Below are 17320 nucleotides of genomic sequence, written 5' to 3'. Positions count from 1 at the left end.
TTTAAAATCCATTACTGGGATACTAATGGAATAGGGTTATACAAGACATTAGTTTTGAGAAGTTTGGCACTGATTACCAAATATGTATTCACTGACTTTGCAAATTAAGATCTATGGTCATGTCTATAAATATATAAACATATAAAAATAAATGAATAAATAAATGTGAGAGTGTGTATGGGCCTGCATATGTGTGTATATATATAAATAGATATAGATATATACACATGCTTTTTCTTAATGCACTACATGAGTGAAAATGCCTAACCCTCTTACTTGTTATTTTAATTTTCTGCTGCTGCCTTTAATTACTGGATGCTAAATATAAAATCCAAGACTAATAAATGTGTACTGAGGAATTAGGAGTCAGGATGGGGACTCCAAAGGCAAGTATATTATAGCACCATGTGATGGTGATGATAATGCCCATTACAAGCCAGAAATTAAGCAACTTGAAACGGACCAGGTATGAAACAGGAAGAAAATTCTTGACTATGAGGCACGGTCCAATCAACTGGGGCATACTTCTCCCTGGTTTCTGAGATGCCTTCCTGGTCCTGAAATGGAGATGTTGCCATGGCTATGTGTTCCTAGCAGTGGTTTCGTAAGTTCCTTGCTTTTTGCTGTTTTCTGAGAAAGTCTCTGGCACTATTCCCCTCGCTGTTGGTTTCTCTCTGCCCCATGACCCTGGTTCCCCATGAAACACGCAGCTGGGTGTGCCAGCATTAGTCACGCTTAGATTAAATTTTTCCCTCTAGTTCCCCACCCATTGGGCTGACGAGGTAAGAAAGTTGACCCGTGCCTGTTTGGGTGCGGAGGGGGACGGGGAAGATGGGCAGACGTCAGGGTATCCTTGGCCCCCCAGGCTGCCCAGGGGGTGCAGGGATGACTGCCATCCTTCCCTCTCTCTTCTGACCAGGTACAAAGCCTCTGCCAAGACGCCTTGGACTGTCTCCGACGCCACGTCTTCCCATGGGACCTGTCCTCAGATGCGGTATAAACTGCAGGGGTGGAAACAGCAAGGTGTGCTGGCCCAAGAGAGGACATAGGAGAGGGGGTATTTTGGTTTGGGAGCTCCCTTTTATAGGTGGGTGTTGTGGTTTAACCCCAGCCAGCAACTAAGCACCACGCAGCCGCTTGCTCACTTGCCCCCCCCCTCAGTGGGATGGGGGAGAGAATCAGGGGAAAAAAAAGTAAAACTCGTGGGTTAGGATAAGAACAGTTTAATAGAACAGAAGGGAAGAAACTAATAATGATAATAGTAACAATATGACAATAAATAAAATGACAATAATAATAATGAAAGGATTGGAATACATAAGTGATGCACAACGCAATTGCTCACCACCCGCCAACTGACGCCCAGTTAGTTCCCAAGCAGCGATGCCTCCCAGCCCCACTCACCCCAGTTTACATACTGGACATGACATCCCATGGTCTGGAATACCCCTTTGGCCAGTTTGGGTCACTGCCCTGGCTGTGTCCCCTCCCAACTCCTTGTGCCCCTCCAGCCTTCTGCTGGCTGGGAATGAGAAACTGAAAAATCCTTGACTTTAGACTAAACACTACTTAGCAACAACTGAAAACATCCGTGTGTTATCAACATTCTTCTCCTACTGAACCCAAAACACAGCACTACACCAGCTACTAAGAAGACAATTAACTCCATCCCAGCTGAAACCAGGACAGTGGGTTTCTCTGCACTGGTCTTAACTGGTTTGGTTGAACGAGTAGCTGTGTGTGCTGTCTTGCTTTAGAAGATGACTTAAGAGATCCTGTGGTTTTTAAAGGCACTTACTGCTGGCTTATTCATGGGAAAAGGTCTTACGTGGGGAGTGGCATGTGGAAAGGCTTGTTCAGAAGCTGCCTAACTTTGCCTCAGCACGCTGGTGGCCCTGATGTCAGCACCGCTGATGACGGGTTAAGAGTAATGTCCACCCAGGGGTGTTTGCAGTCCCGCCTTGGCTTAAGGCCATGGGAGAGCTCTGGGGGGGGTGGTGGCTTTGAGGGCTTGCATTTTGCTCATGGCTTTGGAGAACCCCAAGATAATTTGGGGGGAGACAACAGTAGCACTTTTTGGCTCTTGCCAGTGTAAAGTCCATCACTGGGATGAGTGTCTGAGGAAAGTCCAGTATTTCCACATTTATCCCCTCCCATAGCACAACCCAACGAACACTTTCTTCTCCCCACTGCCAGGCTGCCCGTGTCATGTCCCCACATCCTGCTGAGCTCTGCTGATTTTGAGTCAGGTCTGCGGGATCCCTCCAGAAAGACAGGGCATTGCAAGCTTTTGACCAGATGGTCAGAAAATAGGAAGAGGCAGCCCAGACCATGGCAGTAGACCTTGAGCTCCTCTTGCTCCTTGCAAGCATGTAGGTAGATTCTGCCCTGAAAGTAAATGGTAAAATGAGAGACCCTGGAGAAGGGTCTGCAGATGGACGTCGCCTTCTTTGTCTTTGAGCATCGGCTTGGCCATCCCATTCCTCTGAGAACGGGGCAAGATGCTCTCCTATGCCATGCCCAACTGGGTCATCTGCCCATCCACTCTTACACTTCCCAGGGCAACCTTCGCCTACACAGCCCAGCCAGCTCAAACATAAATCGCTACCCAAGTGCCATCAGAAATTTGAAGGGAAAGGAACTGGGAAGAGGCCAACCTTGAATTTTACCTGGTACTAACGACTCTTTGGCGTGGCCAAACGTACCGGGTGGGTGCGCTCCCTTTGTCATGCAGGTCGGTGGCTTGCTGGAGCGTGTCCTTCCCACCTGGTCCCTGCACCCCGTTTTCCTTTCTGTGGCAACCAGGACACGGCGGTGTGGGAAGGGCTGATGCACGGGTTGGGTTTGTGCTGGCGTGGAGTCCGGTGTAGCTGGAGCGTGCCCAGGGAATAGGAAGGGCCACGAACGTGGGTGGCCGGCGTGCGTGCTCCTGCCCAGGTCCACAGCTTTGTAAAGGGAATTCTCCATGCTTCAATGTCTTCAGTGGTTACGTTCAGTGAGATTCAAAATTAAGAAAAAAAAAAAAAAAAATCAATCTGAGAGCACTGTTTTTTAGAGCGTACTCACATTCCTGACCTGGGTTTATATTTTCTTTTAGTGGTGAGGGACCACCAGAAGAAACTGCTCCAGCTGCAGTAATAAAGGCCTTCAGAAGATGTATGATGGCTCTCGAGCTGGGTTATTTTTCTCATTCTTTCTGGATTGTTCGTCCTTGTAGTCACCAAGAAAAAAAGCTGACTTGCAGCACGCAAGCAGTATCTCAGCAATGACAAAGCACCCTTAAACATCCTGGGGCTCTGCTGAGAGACTAGATGGAAGGAGAAACCAAGCGCAAGCAGGGATTTGTCTGCCGTGGAGAGCTTTTTGGGCTGAACCTCAGGAGGGGCCTGGAGCTTGCCTGCCAGAGAAGGTCAGTCTCCCTGCCTCCAGAATTGAAAGCTGGCAATAATGTAAGAAACATCTTCACGGAGCGCAGATCCCTTCTTCAGGGATTTCCTTCCCCAAAATTTTGTGTGTTATGAAACACAGTTCCATTCTGAGTGAATCATCCCCAGTTGCATCTGCTACGGTTGCTCAGAAGAAAAAATAATAGCATCCAACTTTCAAGCCCTATGTGAGGCGATATGGGTGGTGGACCAAGGTCCAGAGCTTTATTTCCCAGCTTCAGAAATAAAGGCTCGAATTTTGCTCCTGTGAGCAGGAATGTGACTTGAGCGACCAGTTTTTCGCCCCCCCATTAGGCAGCTTTATCCTTTCAGCTGTAAAATCAAAAGGAGGGGAAGTGGTGGTGGAAATCAGGTCACTTTTTCTGAAAGGCAAAAAGGGAATTTGCGACAAAGGAAGCTATTTAATTTCTTTGGCCTCCTTGAGCTGTTGACTGGTGGACGAATAGATGTAAATACATAACATCAGCTGCATGCAATTAAATATATTGCTTGTCTTTGCAGATGTCCGGAAAGATTCCTGTGTATACACAGCACAACTATGTAAGAGGTACAGGACTGCATAGCCACGCAAGGGCCATCGTGGAATTTGGCAGGTCACGGTCAGTGCTGGCTGGAAAGCTGAAGCACCTCAAACGATACTGGACTCTCTCAGGGAATCTGCGCTTGCACTTCATTTCTGCTGTCTTTCAAAGAGGCTGTCATTTGAACTGGCTCAGATATGATGCAGGAAATCAAAACATTAATCCAGGGATGGTGTCACTATTGGAACAGCATCTGACTCCTCCTGACCGCAATTACATTTGATTATTTTGGCTGGATCTTATTTCCGCTCCTATCAGCTGGAGGGGCAGCAGGTCATTTCTATCTTGCCTATCCCAAAGGACCAAGAGAAGCACCAACAGCCCTAAAAGAGGGGAAAAGTCTGATGCCTTTCTGCTGCCGGCACAACATGCTGTTGTAGCGTAGAGGAACGTACACTTAAGGAGATACTGAGTAGCAAAATGTGCACCCCTTTCTCCAGACACTCTTAGGAGCTAAAGCAAAATGTAAGCTGTGGCAACAGGATATATGTTGAGAAAGGCAGGGGATATATCATGGAAATGAATGGGATAATGCATTGTTTAAAATAAATATGTGATGCTCCCCTGCCCGCTGTGACACCACTCCATCAGGCAAACATAGCGACACGTGGGCCTGGACCAGGGCTAAAAAGCAAATGTCAAGAGTGGGATTTCCTTGTGCTGAGAGTCAAGAGGTTCAGGCTGCAGTGAGATTATATCAGAAAAATCTCTCTATGTCTCTGGTGTAGCTTTGGACTAGAAAAATGACCTTTGTCTAGAAATACCAGGGCTTCCCTGAATGACAGGAAAACGTGCATATGAAGCTAGAACATTTGCTGTTGCTTAAGGGTACCAGTCACTTAAAGACTTCATTTCCTGTTCTTATGTCTCTTTCAAGCTCAAAAGTTTGCTTTTGCTTTAACTTTCTATGCGCGTAGCTGTTCTTAGATTTTGTCTCCTGGAAAATTGAGGAAACATATCAAAATACTTTTTAAGGGGTAGATGGTCCCTTGAGGGACCTAGAGGCATTGCTAGTAATTTAACTGTCAGGAGCTTTATTTTTCAGAATAAATATGGTGTCTTTTTTTTACTACATTTTTTACTATGATACTTCCACAGCGAAGAACCCCGGTCTTCAGCTCTGTGAGTAGAGACATGCGAGGATACCAAATGGAGAAATAGCAGTAAATGGGAATGTGGCATATTATGCAAGTGTTGTTAAAGCTGCACGTGAGGATCCCTAACAAGGATGGTCTTGAATCTTTTTGCAAATAAATCATAATTTTAAAAAAAATCTATGACTTTATCTGCACCCCAGGTTTTGACTGATGTTCCCCACTATTTTGCTGGTGAAGTGAAGAAGGCAGCAGGATGCTCTCACACTTCCAAAGACATTTCTCTCTTGTGAAATGATGGCCCACTTACAGAAACTCAATATCTGTTTCTTGGTCTTTCTCCCCCTGCTCTCTGAGGAGATTCCTTGTTAGCTGTGCAATCAATAAAAAACATATCTTCAGCCACTAGTAAATCTAGTTTATTAGAACACAGGTTTGACAGTTAATTCAATTGATAACAAGGTTGTAGTATGGTCAATACAAAAAAAAAGTGACCTCATAAGTGAGATACATATATCCTCTGGATGCAAAATTATCTGATAATAGGGTGCATTGGATAGATACAGACAAAAACATGTTAGTGAGATTAGACCGTGGCTAATTTTTTCCATTCCCTTGTAGTATTGAAGGTGTACATTATCTCACCAGAGGCTCCGAGATTGTCCCTTGTCCCTGCTCAGGTCTACTCCTGACAGGGAAAAGCCACGGAAAAAGAGTTTGCCCCCTTCCTTCCAATTATTTGTCCACTCTCTGCACAGGCTACTGTCTCGATCCCATTCCCATCGCAAACCAGTGGTAATATCCCCTTTTCCTTCCATAGCATGGGACCAAGCACTGCAGAGGTTCACGTGGCATCGTTAGGTCAGCTCTGAGGTATGCCACTGAGTTACTGAAATAAGGATTTGGAGCATGAACTTTAGTGAAGACTTACGATAAAACTCCGTGTTTATATCAAAGGCAGCATAAAGTGACCAGAATAGTTTGACTCTGCAATTGAACATAATCCTTAGATAACCAAGAAAAATGTGACTTTCCCAGTGATTCGCCAAGTACTTTTCCACCTGACCAGCAATGATTTATATTCTGCATATTTCAAACAGAGCTGAAAATAGCTCGCTGCAGTTATTTTTGTTTGGGAGCAATAACATTCAGTTTATAGAGTGGTTTCTCCAAGAAAGTTCTGAGCATTGAGAAAGTATCTTCACTGACAGAAACCTTCCTTTGGGTGGATTTCACAGGGAGTGAAGGCTTTCAGCATTTTTGTTAGTGTTCATATGGGACAGGCTGCTTTCCTGGAAAATATAACAAATTTTTTTTGTCTTTTTTTAATTGAAAAAATGAGGTAATTAAAAAGAATATCGAAATGTGGTCAAACTGAGTTTGGAGCCTGTTTTCACCTACTCGCGAGAGGTCTGATTTTTAGGAAATATATTTCAGAAAATATTCAGAGACTTAAAAATGCAGGCAGCCATTTGGTGAGATTTTTCCAAAGCACACATAAGTGTAGCTCCCCCCTGCTTTCTAAAACAGCCGCCCTCCTCCTCCTCCTCCTCCTCCTCTGCCACCTGTCTTCCCTCCTGCTCCTGGCTTAGCGCTTCCCTGCTGCATTGGTGCGTGTTTGATGTCAGGGAGTTCAAAGCAACTGGAAATTAATCCTGTGAAAAAAGGGACCAGTTTCCTCCTCAGCGGGCAGGAGGTGAGGGATTAGGGATGCCTTTGGTAGCAGTTTGCCGTCAGACTGGTTTACCTGTGCGGAGAAAACCACTCCCTAGCTACCTGTTTGGACCAAAATCATTTAAAAAGTTTGTCTTTGGATCCCTGCGTGGTAAGATCAGCATCTTACTCCTAGTGCTCCACGCCGATGCTGTTTGCTTGAAATCATTATCTCACTTAACAATCAGTGAAATGTTAAGCAAAATACCTCGGTGGTCTCCTCAGAGGGGAAAATTTAGAAATGTTGATGCCTTCTGAAGAGCCTGAGCCAGCGCTGGCTCCTGTTTGGCTCTCTGCCCGCTTTGTAAGTCAGCCTCGGCAGAAAATATCAGCGACGCTTTACGTTTCTGTTACGTGCGGACCTTCGGCCGGTGTTTGCGAAAGGAACTGACAGCGCACTATGAGTCTGGTGGGTGTTTGAACGTCTGAACCACGCACCTCCGCGCACGCAGGGAGACGGAGCACGGAGAGGGTCGGGGACACACGCTGAGGTGGTCGGGTGAGCGGTTTCCCTTCAAGTCACTGGGAAATGAAATAAACGGACTCTAGTAGCAAGGTAAATCCCTTTCAGTCCCTCGGCCTGGGGAGGGTGAACACCAGAGGTATACCTCTGGATATACCAGACTATAGTATGGACTCCAGACTCCTAAATAGAAGAGGACGAGGGATCACACCCAGGCACCTGACCTCTGATCGTCCTGCCTCGGTTTTGGCCATCCCCAACGAGCTCTCTCCAAGACACGTTTGCTCCAGAGACGCCTGGCACCACGCAGCCTCTGCCGTTGAATAGGATGGACCCGGTCCACATGTCCCATCGGGACCGTATATGTATCATTTTGCAATTCTGCACCAGCTACCTGCGGTACAAACTCCTGATTCTGGCTTTGAAATTTTCGGCGGCGAAGTAATAGAGGATGGGATCGAGGCAGCTGTTCATGGCAGCGAAGCAGAGCGTCACCACCAGCGCTTTGTGCACGGGCAGGTTGGCCGGGCTGCAGCCGCCGCGCATCAGGTGGACCGTTCGCAGTACGTGATACGGCAGGAAACAGAGGAGGAAGAGGATGAGAGTGATGATGATGGTTGACAGAGCCTTCTTGTGACAGACCGCCTTCTTGCGCTGTGGAGTCTTGGACTTGAGCAACGCTTTGATTGCAAAGACGTAGCAGACGATAATTGTGCAGAACGGCAGAATGAAGCCCACGACGAGGACAAAGCTGTTCATCATGAGGAGCCTGTGCGTGCTGGAGGGGTGGAGGTCCAAGCACTTGGTTGGGTTGCTGTACCCAGCAATCCCCTTGCTTAACAGAGGGCTGGAGGCTGCCAGCACGAAGACCCATATGGCTGCGCACGTTATCCTGGCATACTTCATGTTGGTTACTTTCCAGTGCTTGAACGGGTAGACGATGGCTATGAAACGAACCACGCTGAGCACGGTGAGAAAATAAATGCTGCAGTACATGTTCACGTACAAGGTGTAAGTCATGATCCTGCAGACGATATCGCCGAATATCCAACGTGATCCCAACAGAAAATATGTGGCCCGAAAGGGCAAGGTGCTCACAAACATGAGGTCCGAAACAGCCAGGTTCTGCATGTAAATGTTGACCGAGGTTTTCCTCTGCGAAGGCTGGAAGAAAACATAAATGGAGAGGCTATTTCCAACAGCACCCAGGAAGAAGATAAAGAGATACATGGTGGGATAAATGACTTGCTTGAAGCTGTCAATGGTACAGTTGAAGGAGCTGTTCATGTAGTTGTTGTCTACTGCCATCTCAGAAAAATTCATGGTCTAGAGCCAGGCTGTCTGTCTTTCTGCCAAAGTAAAAAAGAAGTGGTGTGAGTGCTGGGTTACAGGCTGGGCAGGGATTTCAGCTATTCGCGGCTATTTCGCTGAGGGCAGAAATTGCAAGATGCAGAGGGCAATGGAAAGTAAAGGTTCATTAATGAGTAATTACTTATGGTGTCCCAGTAAGTACACATCTCAAGGCATAAAGCCCCAAGTCGTCTCTAAACAGGTTCAGTATTACAGCAGCTGGTCGTTGTCTCCCCCTATGGAAGTGCTGCCTTTTAAAGGTAAGTGCTATGTGTGCGTTTTAATGGCAATTCTCTCATCTTCTCTGTGCAAAACAAGCCAACTTGCTGTCAGCCATTTTGTAGCAAGGAGGTTCTGAGTCCCCAGTTACCTACCATGGAAACATCAAAACCTGATCAGAGAAGAAATCACAGTCCACTGCTAAGTCTGCATTTCAAATTAGGATGAAAAGCCAAAAGAACCGAATTTGCCTTTTGGAACTAGTGAAATGTTTCTGGTATGTTGTTGGCAGCATGTCACTGAATTTTCCCAAGCAATACCAGAGGCATATTGGTATACATCAGAATGTATAAATTCAGGACGTTTTGACCTTAGACACTGCATAAATAGTGTGCTAGTTACGTAGTTCCTTTTTTAACTCCCTCCTCCTTACACTGCATTTCTTCTTTCTTGTAAGTTGCTGATGGCTTTCTGTGTCTCTTTTTGTGGGGCATTTGCTTCATTTACTGCTTTCTCAACCTCTTTTGTGCTCAACTGCTCTGCACCAGACAGTCATCTACACACTCTGCAGCTCCAGGGCAGCCCACGTTCGCAGCCCTAATGAAAATGGCCTGTGAGGAAATGGGCTGTGTTCACAGAGTGGTATTTTTCCTCCTGTGAGGCTCTAATTCAAGCAAATCAAAACCATGTATCACTAATACATTCCAAATAATAATTTTTTTTTCTCATTAGAGTCTCTTTCCTTGCTGAACTCCGGATTTCTTCTCTCAGCTGAACTGCAGCTTTGTAGTATTTTGAAAGGAAGGTTTCAGTATTGTTTCTTGTTTAATAGTGGGAACAATTCCTTCTCTGCATCTGCCAACGTACTCTAGAGATGGAACATGGAAAATTTTAGCCTAAAGCCCAAAACTACATGGCATTTCTAGATGCATGAGAGAGAAGCTTTTAATTTGCCCCAGTGAGAGTGATAACGGGTTGATAGTAGATGACTCCATTGTATCTCTTATTGTGGACCTCACTGGCTTCACAATTTGAAATTAATTTATTTGCAGAGGCGGAGTCTCCCTAGGGGAAAAGCGGGCTCTAGATTTGGGTGCTCTGGACTCCCAGTTACCCAGCGCAGTATTCCCAGTGTGCTGTAAACAGGAGCTAATTTGCAAACTCAAGTCATGGTGTGGGAGCCTGAGCTGTGTTCAGAGCAGCCTGTGGGCTGCTTCTTCAGGGCAGTGTCTCAGAGTCCATCTGGATCCCTTAATATAGCAACCAGATGTGCCCCAGCTGTCACCTTTTATCCGATCCCGCTGCGACAAGGAGCGTGGGAAGTGCCACCCCAGGGCTGGGCTCCAAGGAGCAGGATTTACCCCCTGCCACGAGATGGGAGCGTGGTGGCTTGGGGAGAGGGGACATGCGCTCCCACCAACCTCATACACATTCCTGCAGTGCCTGAAATTATCCCTCCCCAAAATAAAGATGATAGTATCTATTGAGCTGAGGAGCGCTGAAGACTGGAAGTGGGCAAACTGGATGTTGGGGCTTAGCAAAGCCCCAGACTCAGTAAAGATGTGCTCCTGAAGGAAATCTCCTCCTCATTTGAGATCCTCTTTCCTCATGGAGGGGAGAGACAAGGTACGCTTCCTAAGAACAAACCTTTTGCAATCGGAGGAGTTTTGAATGGTTTTGGTTTTCTGTACAAAGTGATTATCTGACATACGTGTTTTCTGCATGGGATCAAGGACCAGCTTTTCTCCTGATTGAATCTTATCTCCCCATTTTGCAGCCCGAGGTACTGCAAAGGGAAGAGCTCTTTTGACTGTTTTTTCCTATGGTCCAAGCATCCTTGCCTTTAGAAACCCCATAACACAAGAAAGTATCAGTTAAGAGATCTGTCACCTGTTGAAGCATTGCTGTGGTGTGCGAAACCTACGAGTTAGCTGAGTCAAATGAGGACGAAGAACTTGGAGCGTGGAAAAATTCAAAGCCCTGCTGAGCACAACGAGTGATGGCTTGTGGCCAGACACTGCTGAGGGATGGGATTAGGGCAATAAAAATTCAGTTGATGAAAAGCCCTTGGGTCCCTGCACCCTAGGGAGAGCACTACAAGCACAGAGGCTGAGGCACTTTGCTCAGGCTCTTCGTAAGAATTTATCTAGCTAACAACGACCATTAAAGCTGTTTCGTGCTCCTCATTTGTCTTTCCAACTAAAGACCTTTAGGAAACTAGACGTGCATATGCAATTGAGAAAACTCAGCATCCTTGGACCTGGCAAGAAAGCCAGTACTCAGACTCCTCTCCAACCGATCTAAACAAAACTTTCAAGCTGTTATGGGATGTCTGAGAGAAAGAGGCTGGAGACCAGTCAGCTGAAAGCTGTTAACCACCACGGTGAGGACCAGGAACGACCCGTGCAACTGTGATATGTAGATGCTCCTATTAGTTGTGTTTTAACACACAGATCAATGTAGAAAGGAAGGTGCAGTGAAAGATATATTTCACACAAGACTACCTCAAGCAACCACAGAGGAGAAGGGGAGAATTTTACCCCTCCTTGAAGGCAAGAGCTGTTTACTAGCCAGCTTAAGGCTCGGAGATGGCTCCTAGATAAACAGAAAGAATGACATATCTAAGGACAGGCAATAAATTTTGTTTTCAGCAAGAGTGTCCAGACAGTCTCCTGGGTCAGGTTTGGGTTTTGGGTGAGAGACTGGACCTATAGGGTCCCCCAAAAGCAGGGAGATTGGTGGTAAGAGAGAGAAAGGGACAATCTGGAACGGGAATCTCTCTTAAGTGGTACTGCAAGGCTTCTCTGATGAAAACCCTCTAGCAGGAGATTTTTTTTCTATATATGAGTTTCCCTGATAGAAGCTATCAAGTAGAAGCAGCTGACACGTGTCCCAAGGCTCTGACAGTCACCCTGGCAGGAGAGAGAGAGCACGTCAGCTGAGAAAGAAAAAGGAAGGCTTTTCTGAAATAACTGCTGTGTAAGTAGATTAGATGTAGGGTTTGGGTGGGGTTTTGTCTTTTCTTCACGTCTGTGAAGTCTTATTTACAGCTTGATTAGTATGGATTTTATGAAAAAATATTTACCTTTCATTATAAATTACATATATATTATAAATTATATATATTCATTATGAAGAAATAATTTACCTTTTATCCTAGCCTGGCTTGAGTGTGATTTAAGGTAAGGGGATAACAGAAACACATTCCTTGTCTAAGGTGAAGCTAACACCCTTAACACACAGATGGCTGTGCAAGCCAGGTGGGGAACCGATAGAGCAAAAGTAAGAGGAGATTTGTTTAATTGGAGGAGATACTAAACTAATAAAAGTGCCCCCAAACCATTGTATTTTAAGCTCGGGATGCAGTCTAGCAGCAGAGTAGGGGCTACCCTGTAAAGTGCTGTCCTGGTTTCAGCTGGGATAGAGTTAATTGTCGTCTTAGTAGCTGGTACAGTGCTGTGTTTTGGGTTCAGTATGAGAAGAATGTTGATAATACTGACGTTTTCAGTTGTTGCTAAGTAGTGTTTAGCCTAATTCAAGGATTTTTCAGCTTCTCATGCCCAGCCAGCGAGAAGGCTGGAGGGGCACAAGGAGTTGGGAGGGGACACAGCCAGGGCAGTGACCCAAACTGGCCAAAGGGGTGTTGCATACCATGGGATGTCATGCCCAGTATGTAAACTGGGGGGGGGGGGGGGGGGGCGCACCAGGGGTGAAGGTGGGATCTTCAGGGCTCAGCTACAAGGTAAGAGAGAAGCTCAGGTCAGACCCAGTGTTTCATTGCATGGACGAGGCAGCAGAGAGGAGAAATTTAGGTACGTAAGGAACAGAGGGATCTTTGGGGATAAAGGCAAGCAAGGCAGGAATGAGAGACTGCACCGTACCCAGAGTGGATCCAGGCTGCTGGCCCCGCAGACTGAAAGGTTTGCAGAGGAGTGTTTAATTAGAAGCAACAGGGGAGCTGCCGGGCATGGGAGAGCAAGTGGGCTGGAGTGATGAGACGTGGGAGGGCAGTGAACTCGCATCCAGCACACCTCTGACAAGGACAGGAGGGAAATAAAGCCCAACTGCAATAACGAGGGAAGGCAAATCCAACCTCCCACAAATCCAGTTGGCTGTCACGTGCTATCTTGAGTGACTGATCAAAAGCAAACCTCACGTGTAATTCTGCGCCAATGCTCAAAGCCAAAAATGAGACAGAGGAGCTGGCAGGCTTGGCACGAGACAGCAACCCTGGTGCAAGGGGAGGCTCGGAGACCTGCAGGACTTGCCTGTGTTGCCATGCTACCAGCTTTATGGTCATGGTAGTGTAGGATGCACAGGTGGAGGAGTGGCACTGTACATGAAGGACTATATAACTTGCAATAGCATAAAAATATTACGGCTGAAGAGAAACACTACAGAGTTCTTGTAGGCAGACATCCCATTCTCTAATAATAAAAATATAGTACTAACAATGCGCTACCAAACTCCTCATCGTGATAATGACAGTCATCAGAAAATGTTAAGTGAGAGCAGGAAGCTGAAAGCAGGTAGCAATAGCAGGAGATTTTGGGTGCCTTTATAAATATGTGATGATGCAGCAGAACGAGATATAGTGTCCATATGCAACAAATGCCTGATTCCTAGAATAATTAGTCCTGCAAACCAATCCACAACACACAATGCTATTCTACATTTGGTCTTTAGCCCTGCACAGGTCCTAGTTCAAGCAGGTTTCGGTGGAGGGAGCCCTGTAGTGGCAATCACAGTAGGGCAAGGTTCGGCAGTGTTGTGGGACAGAGAAGCAGTCCCAGAAGGAAGAAGCCTACATCATTTTGGGGGCTGTTTAGAAAAACAAACAGAAAATTCAACAAAACCTGTGTTAGAAGCCTACATTCCAAAAGAAATAGACATTTTAATAAATACTGAGCCTGATGTCTATCAGTAGAATAGTTAGCAAGACTATTATAAGAAAAAGATCACCATTTAGAAAGCAAAAGGCTTGTCTGAATGGGGAGAATGGGAAAGCCTGTATCATGGCAGATCAAATATGGAGAGGAAAATAAGAGCATTTAAAAAAAAAGTGAAGAGCACCTGGTAAAGGATGCTCAGGCTGACAGTAAGCCTTGTAAACCCACTGAAAGATGAAAGACTGCTAGGGAACTGTCAGGGTTGCTTGGTGGCAAAAGATCTCCTAGGGACAGCAAGATCATAGCAGAGAAACTCAGTGAATTCACTCGTCTCCACCAAAGTTGTTGGGGTATTTTCACGCCTGATGCAGCAAACAGGTCAGAGGAGCCAGCTCCGCTCAATGAAGTGCGCAGGAAATATTAAACCGGCCAGGTAAGTGAGAGGCCAATAAGTAATGAGGACCAGATGGCATTCCTACGAGTATCCCAAAGGAGCTCAACGGTGAGACTGCCAGCCAAGGCACGTAACCCACCATTACAATCAGGCTCCATGCCAGGGGACTGGCGTGCCACCAGTGCAGCTCTCGTCTACAAGAAGGGCTTGAGAGGGCAGCTCAAGGGCCGCGAATCGGTCGTCTCAGTGCTGGGAGCTACCCACCGCTGAGACCGATTTCCACCTCTGGTACGTTTTGGGGGGGGGTGGGTTGTAATGAAGAACGAAGGCACTGAGGTGATTGAAACGCCAGTCTGTCGAGAAAGAGTCAGCACGTCTTCTGAAAAGGGAGATCCTGCCCCACTCACCCGCTGAAGGGCTGTGAGGATGATGGATGAAGGGGCTCCAGTGGTCACTTTACATGCATATATGGACATGTATGTATTTATACAGTTGCATTTGTCAAAGCCTTTGGCAAAGCTCTGCTCCAAGCATTTCTTAAGGAACTAAGTTGCTAGAGAGCTGGAAGGCATGTCCTTTTGTGGGCTGAACGCTGGCTGAAGGGTAAGAAGCAAAGTGTGGGGCTTAATGAATCAGCAACCCTCTAGGGTTTGGTACTCAGACCAGATTTATTCAATATCTTTACCAATAACCTGGAGAAGACAGTTATCCGGGTTGGCAGATGCCATGCCAAAAGGGTGGCAGATAAGCTTCAGTGTATTTTAATGTAAGGTGTTGCATTCGGGGAAAAATAATCTAAGCCACGCCTGCATGATGTGATCTTGAAACTGGCTGTTACATTCAGGAAAGGACATTTCGCTTTGGCATCATTGGCCATTTACTGAAGTCATTTCTGCACTGGCTGCAGCAGCAGAATCAACCAAAAATGTCAGCAAAATGAGGGGCATCATCAAGAAGGCTATGAAGAACAAAGTAGGGCATCACCTTGTATAAAATCTCCACGCATCCCCATAGTACTGGGACTTGGGGTGCCCAGCAGTGGACTGCCCATGGAGAGCAGTCAGGAAGCTGGGGAAATGCAAGGGGAAAGCACTCTGGAAGGTGATCAGGCTCTCACGTTGTCTCTAACGAGCCTCTCCTGTTGCCACCATGAGAGACTGAACACTGGGCTAGACGGACGTCGGTCCGAGCTGCCAGCACATCTCTTACAGTCACCATTTGCTCCCAGTTCCCAGCAGTGTGACAACCACGGTCGACTTCACCGTGTTACCCCTAATTCCTGCTGGTGAAGTGAGACCAATGCCTGTAGTGATACTAGTACAGAGATTCCACCCTGGATGTCAAAAAGCTATTACTGGGAAAGTGGCAGGAGTCAGGAGCCCCGGACTGCCCCCAGTTCTAGTGGAGGGCAGTCGATCAAGTCATCCAGCATCTCAGCAGACAAGGGGATCGATTCCTACGCCATGCCGGGATGGAAGGACGCTCCTTCTGAAGAGGTGTGGTGGAGGGGTGCTGCTGCTAAAGGTGTAAATATGAAACCTCCACTGTCTCCAAAGGTGGAGACACGAAAGTCTCTGTTTCCAAACTGCTGATCTCAGATCTCCTGCTCTGAAACGCTGCGTTCGCTATAACATGAGGAACTACCAAAGAACCTATTTTTAATAAGGTGTTCTGCATATGCAAAGTTAAATAGGGAAATCAGGCTGTTCATTCAAAATGTAGTTCTTTGCCATGTTAAGTGATAAATACATAGATCCTCTTGTATGCCAGGAAAAAGAGATACTCTCTGCATCTAGCACAATAACCCTTTGTCTGAAGAGGACCCCAGACACCACAGTCTCATGTTCATTACCCAAATAGGAAGGCAGTTATGATATCGCTGCTGTATAGGAGATCACTTGCTGCACTTCTGAGAAAAAACAGAAGTTCTCATGGTTTTTTAAAGTTCCCATTGGCTTTCCTTCTAGCCTTCGCTTTGTGTTTCAGGAGCAGCATTACCAAGAGTAAATGTAACAGAATGTGATATTTAGAATTAACACTAAATTCATCAAAACATGGCATTTTATTAACCTTTCTACATGCACAATAATGAAGAAAAAAAAATATCGAGAGTCTGACATTTAGCAACTTTTATTTTAAAACTTTGCCATAAACCAGATATATATTTTTCATCTAGTTAAAAAACGAGACTCACTTAATCAGATCCACAACTTGATTGTTATATTCCATCTGGCAAACGTTCCTAGTTACATAAATCCAGACTTTTTTCTGCCAAAAAAATTTCTCAAGACCAGCTTTGTCATAGACAAGTTTAGTCAATGATCACAGCTTCTGGCAAATAAAAATCTTACTGAGGGTAATAAGAACTATAAGTGGTTGTATTTTAATCCTTGCAACTGTGTTTATCTACTTCAGAAAAAGCAGACAAATCTTGTCTTACCTCAGCTCGTGTGCCTTCTGGTGTGTTCAGTATTTACTTCTTCTGCTTGCTGTTGCTCACAACTTTCAGCTTTGTTAGTGGACAGGAAAAACACAAAAACTTGATGCAAAACCCAAGTGCTATTTATGCAGAAGCCACGGAAAAGCAATGAGCAGCAGGAAAGGGAAGTAAATCCTGATTAAGAGATCTTACATCTTCTTAAAAGAGAAATGTTCTCAGCTCAAGGAGTGGTGCTAGCAATCACATGGCAATCTTTCATAATTTTCACCCAATGAAAGAGGCTCTGCAGCTACGTGACATGTTGGGAAGCTTTCTGGATTTCTGTATTTGAGCCCACACTTCTATATATACGCTTTCAATAATCAGGGTTGCTCAGAATATTAGAGGAGATCCCTGTATAAACTTCACATGGATCATTAGAGATGTAGTTCTTGGAATTATGGAGTGGACTGGGCTGGGCTTATTTCCTAGGCTTTTCACGCAGAAATCACAGGAAAAACAAAATTGTAAGCAGCCTGCTATGAACTGGTGTGTAATCTCATTCAGTTCATAGTCTGAGGCTGAGTTGACAGAGCTGACGGACTAATTTTCCTTCGATTTTGATGGGAACAGAATACATAGCTCTGTTAGGCCATCAGCAAGTGGCTGCAGGGAATGCCTTACTCCCCCTTAACGCTTTACCACTTCTCGGTGGAGTTAACTGCACCGGTGGGTGCTCTGAGCCCCCTGCA

At 45.9% G+C, this 17320-nt stretch overlaps 1 protein-coding gene across 1 annotated transcript; it reads right to left on the bottom strand.

Moving 5' to 3' along the window:
* Window positions 1-6689: 6689 nt before the first annotated feature.
* Window positions 6690-16798, bottom strand: CYSLTR2 (cysteinyl leukotriene receptor 2). The gene is made up of 2 exons (XM_075046234.1): window positions 16590-16798; window positions 6690-8646 (listed from the first exon to the last, which is right to left on the bottom strand). The coding sequence occupies exon 2, from the start codon at window positions 8618-8620 to the stop codon at window positions 7688-7690; it is 933 nt and encodes a 310-aa protein (XP_074902335.1). The 5' UTR covers window positions 8621-8646; window positions 16590-16798; the 3' UTR covers window positions 6690-7687.
* Between the last annotated feature and the right edge of the window lie 522 nt (window positions 16799-17320).

Source organism: Buteo buteo, chromosome 14, assembly GCF_964188355.1.
Source record: "Buteo buteo chromosome 14, bButBut1.hap1.1, whole genome shotgun sequence".
NCBI classification, from domain to species: Eukaryota; Metazoa; Chordata; class Aves; order Accipitriformes; family Accipitridae; genus Buteo; species Buteo buteo.
The sequence above is the reverse complement of the archived record's forward strand: the minus strand, read 5'-3'. Positions and strand labels throughout refer to the sequence as shown.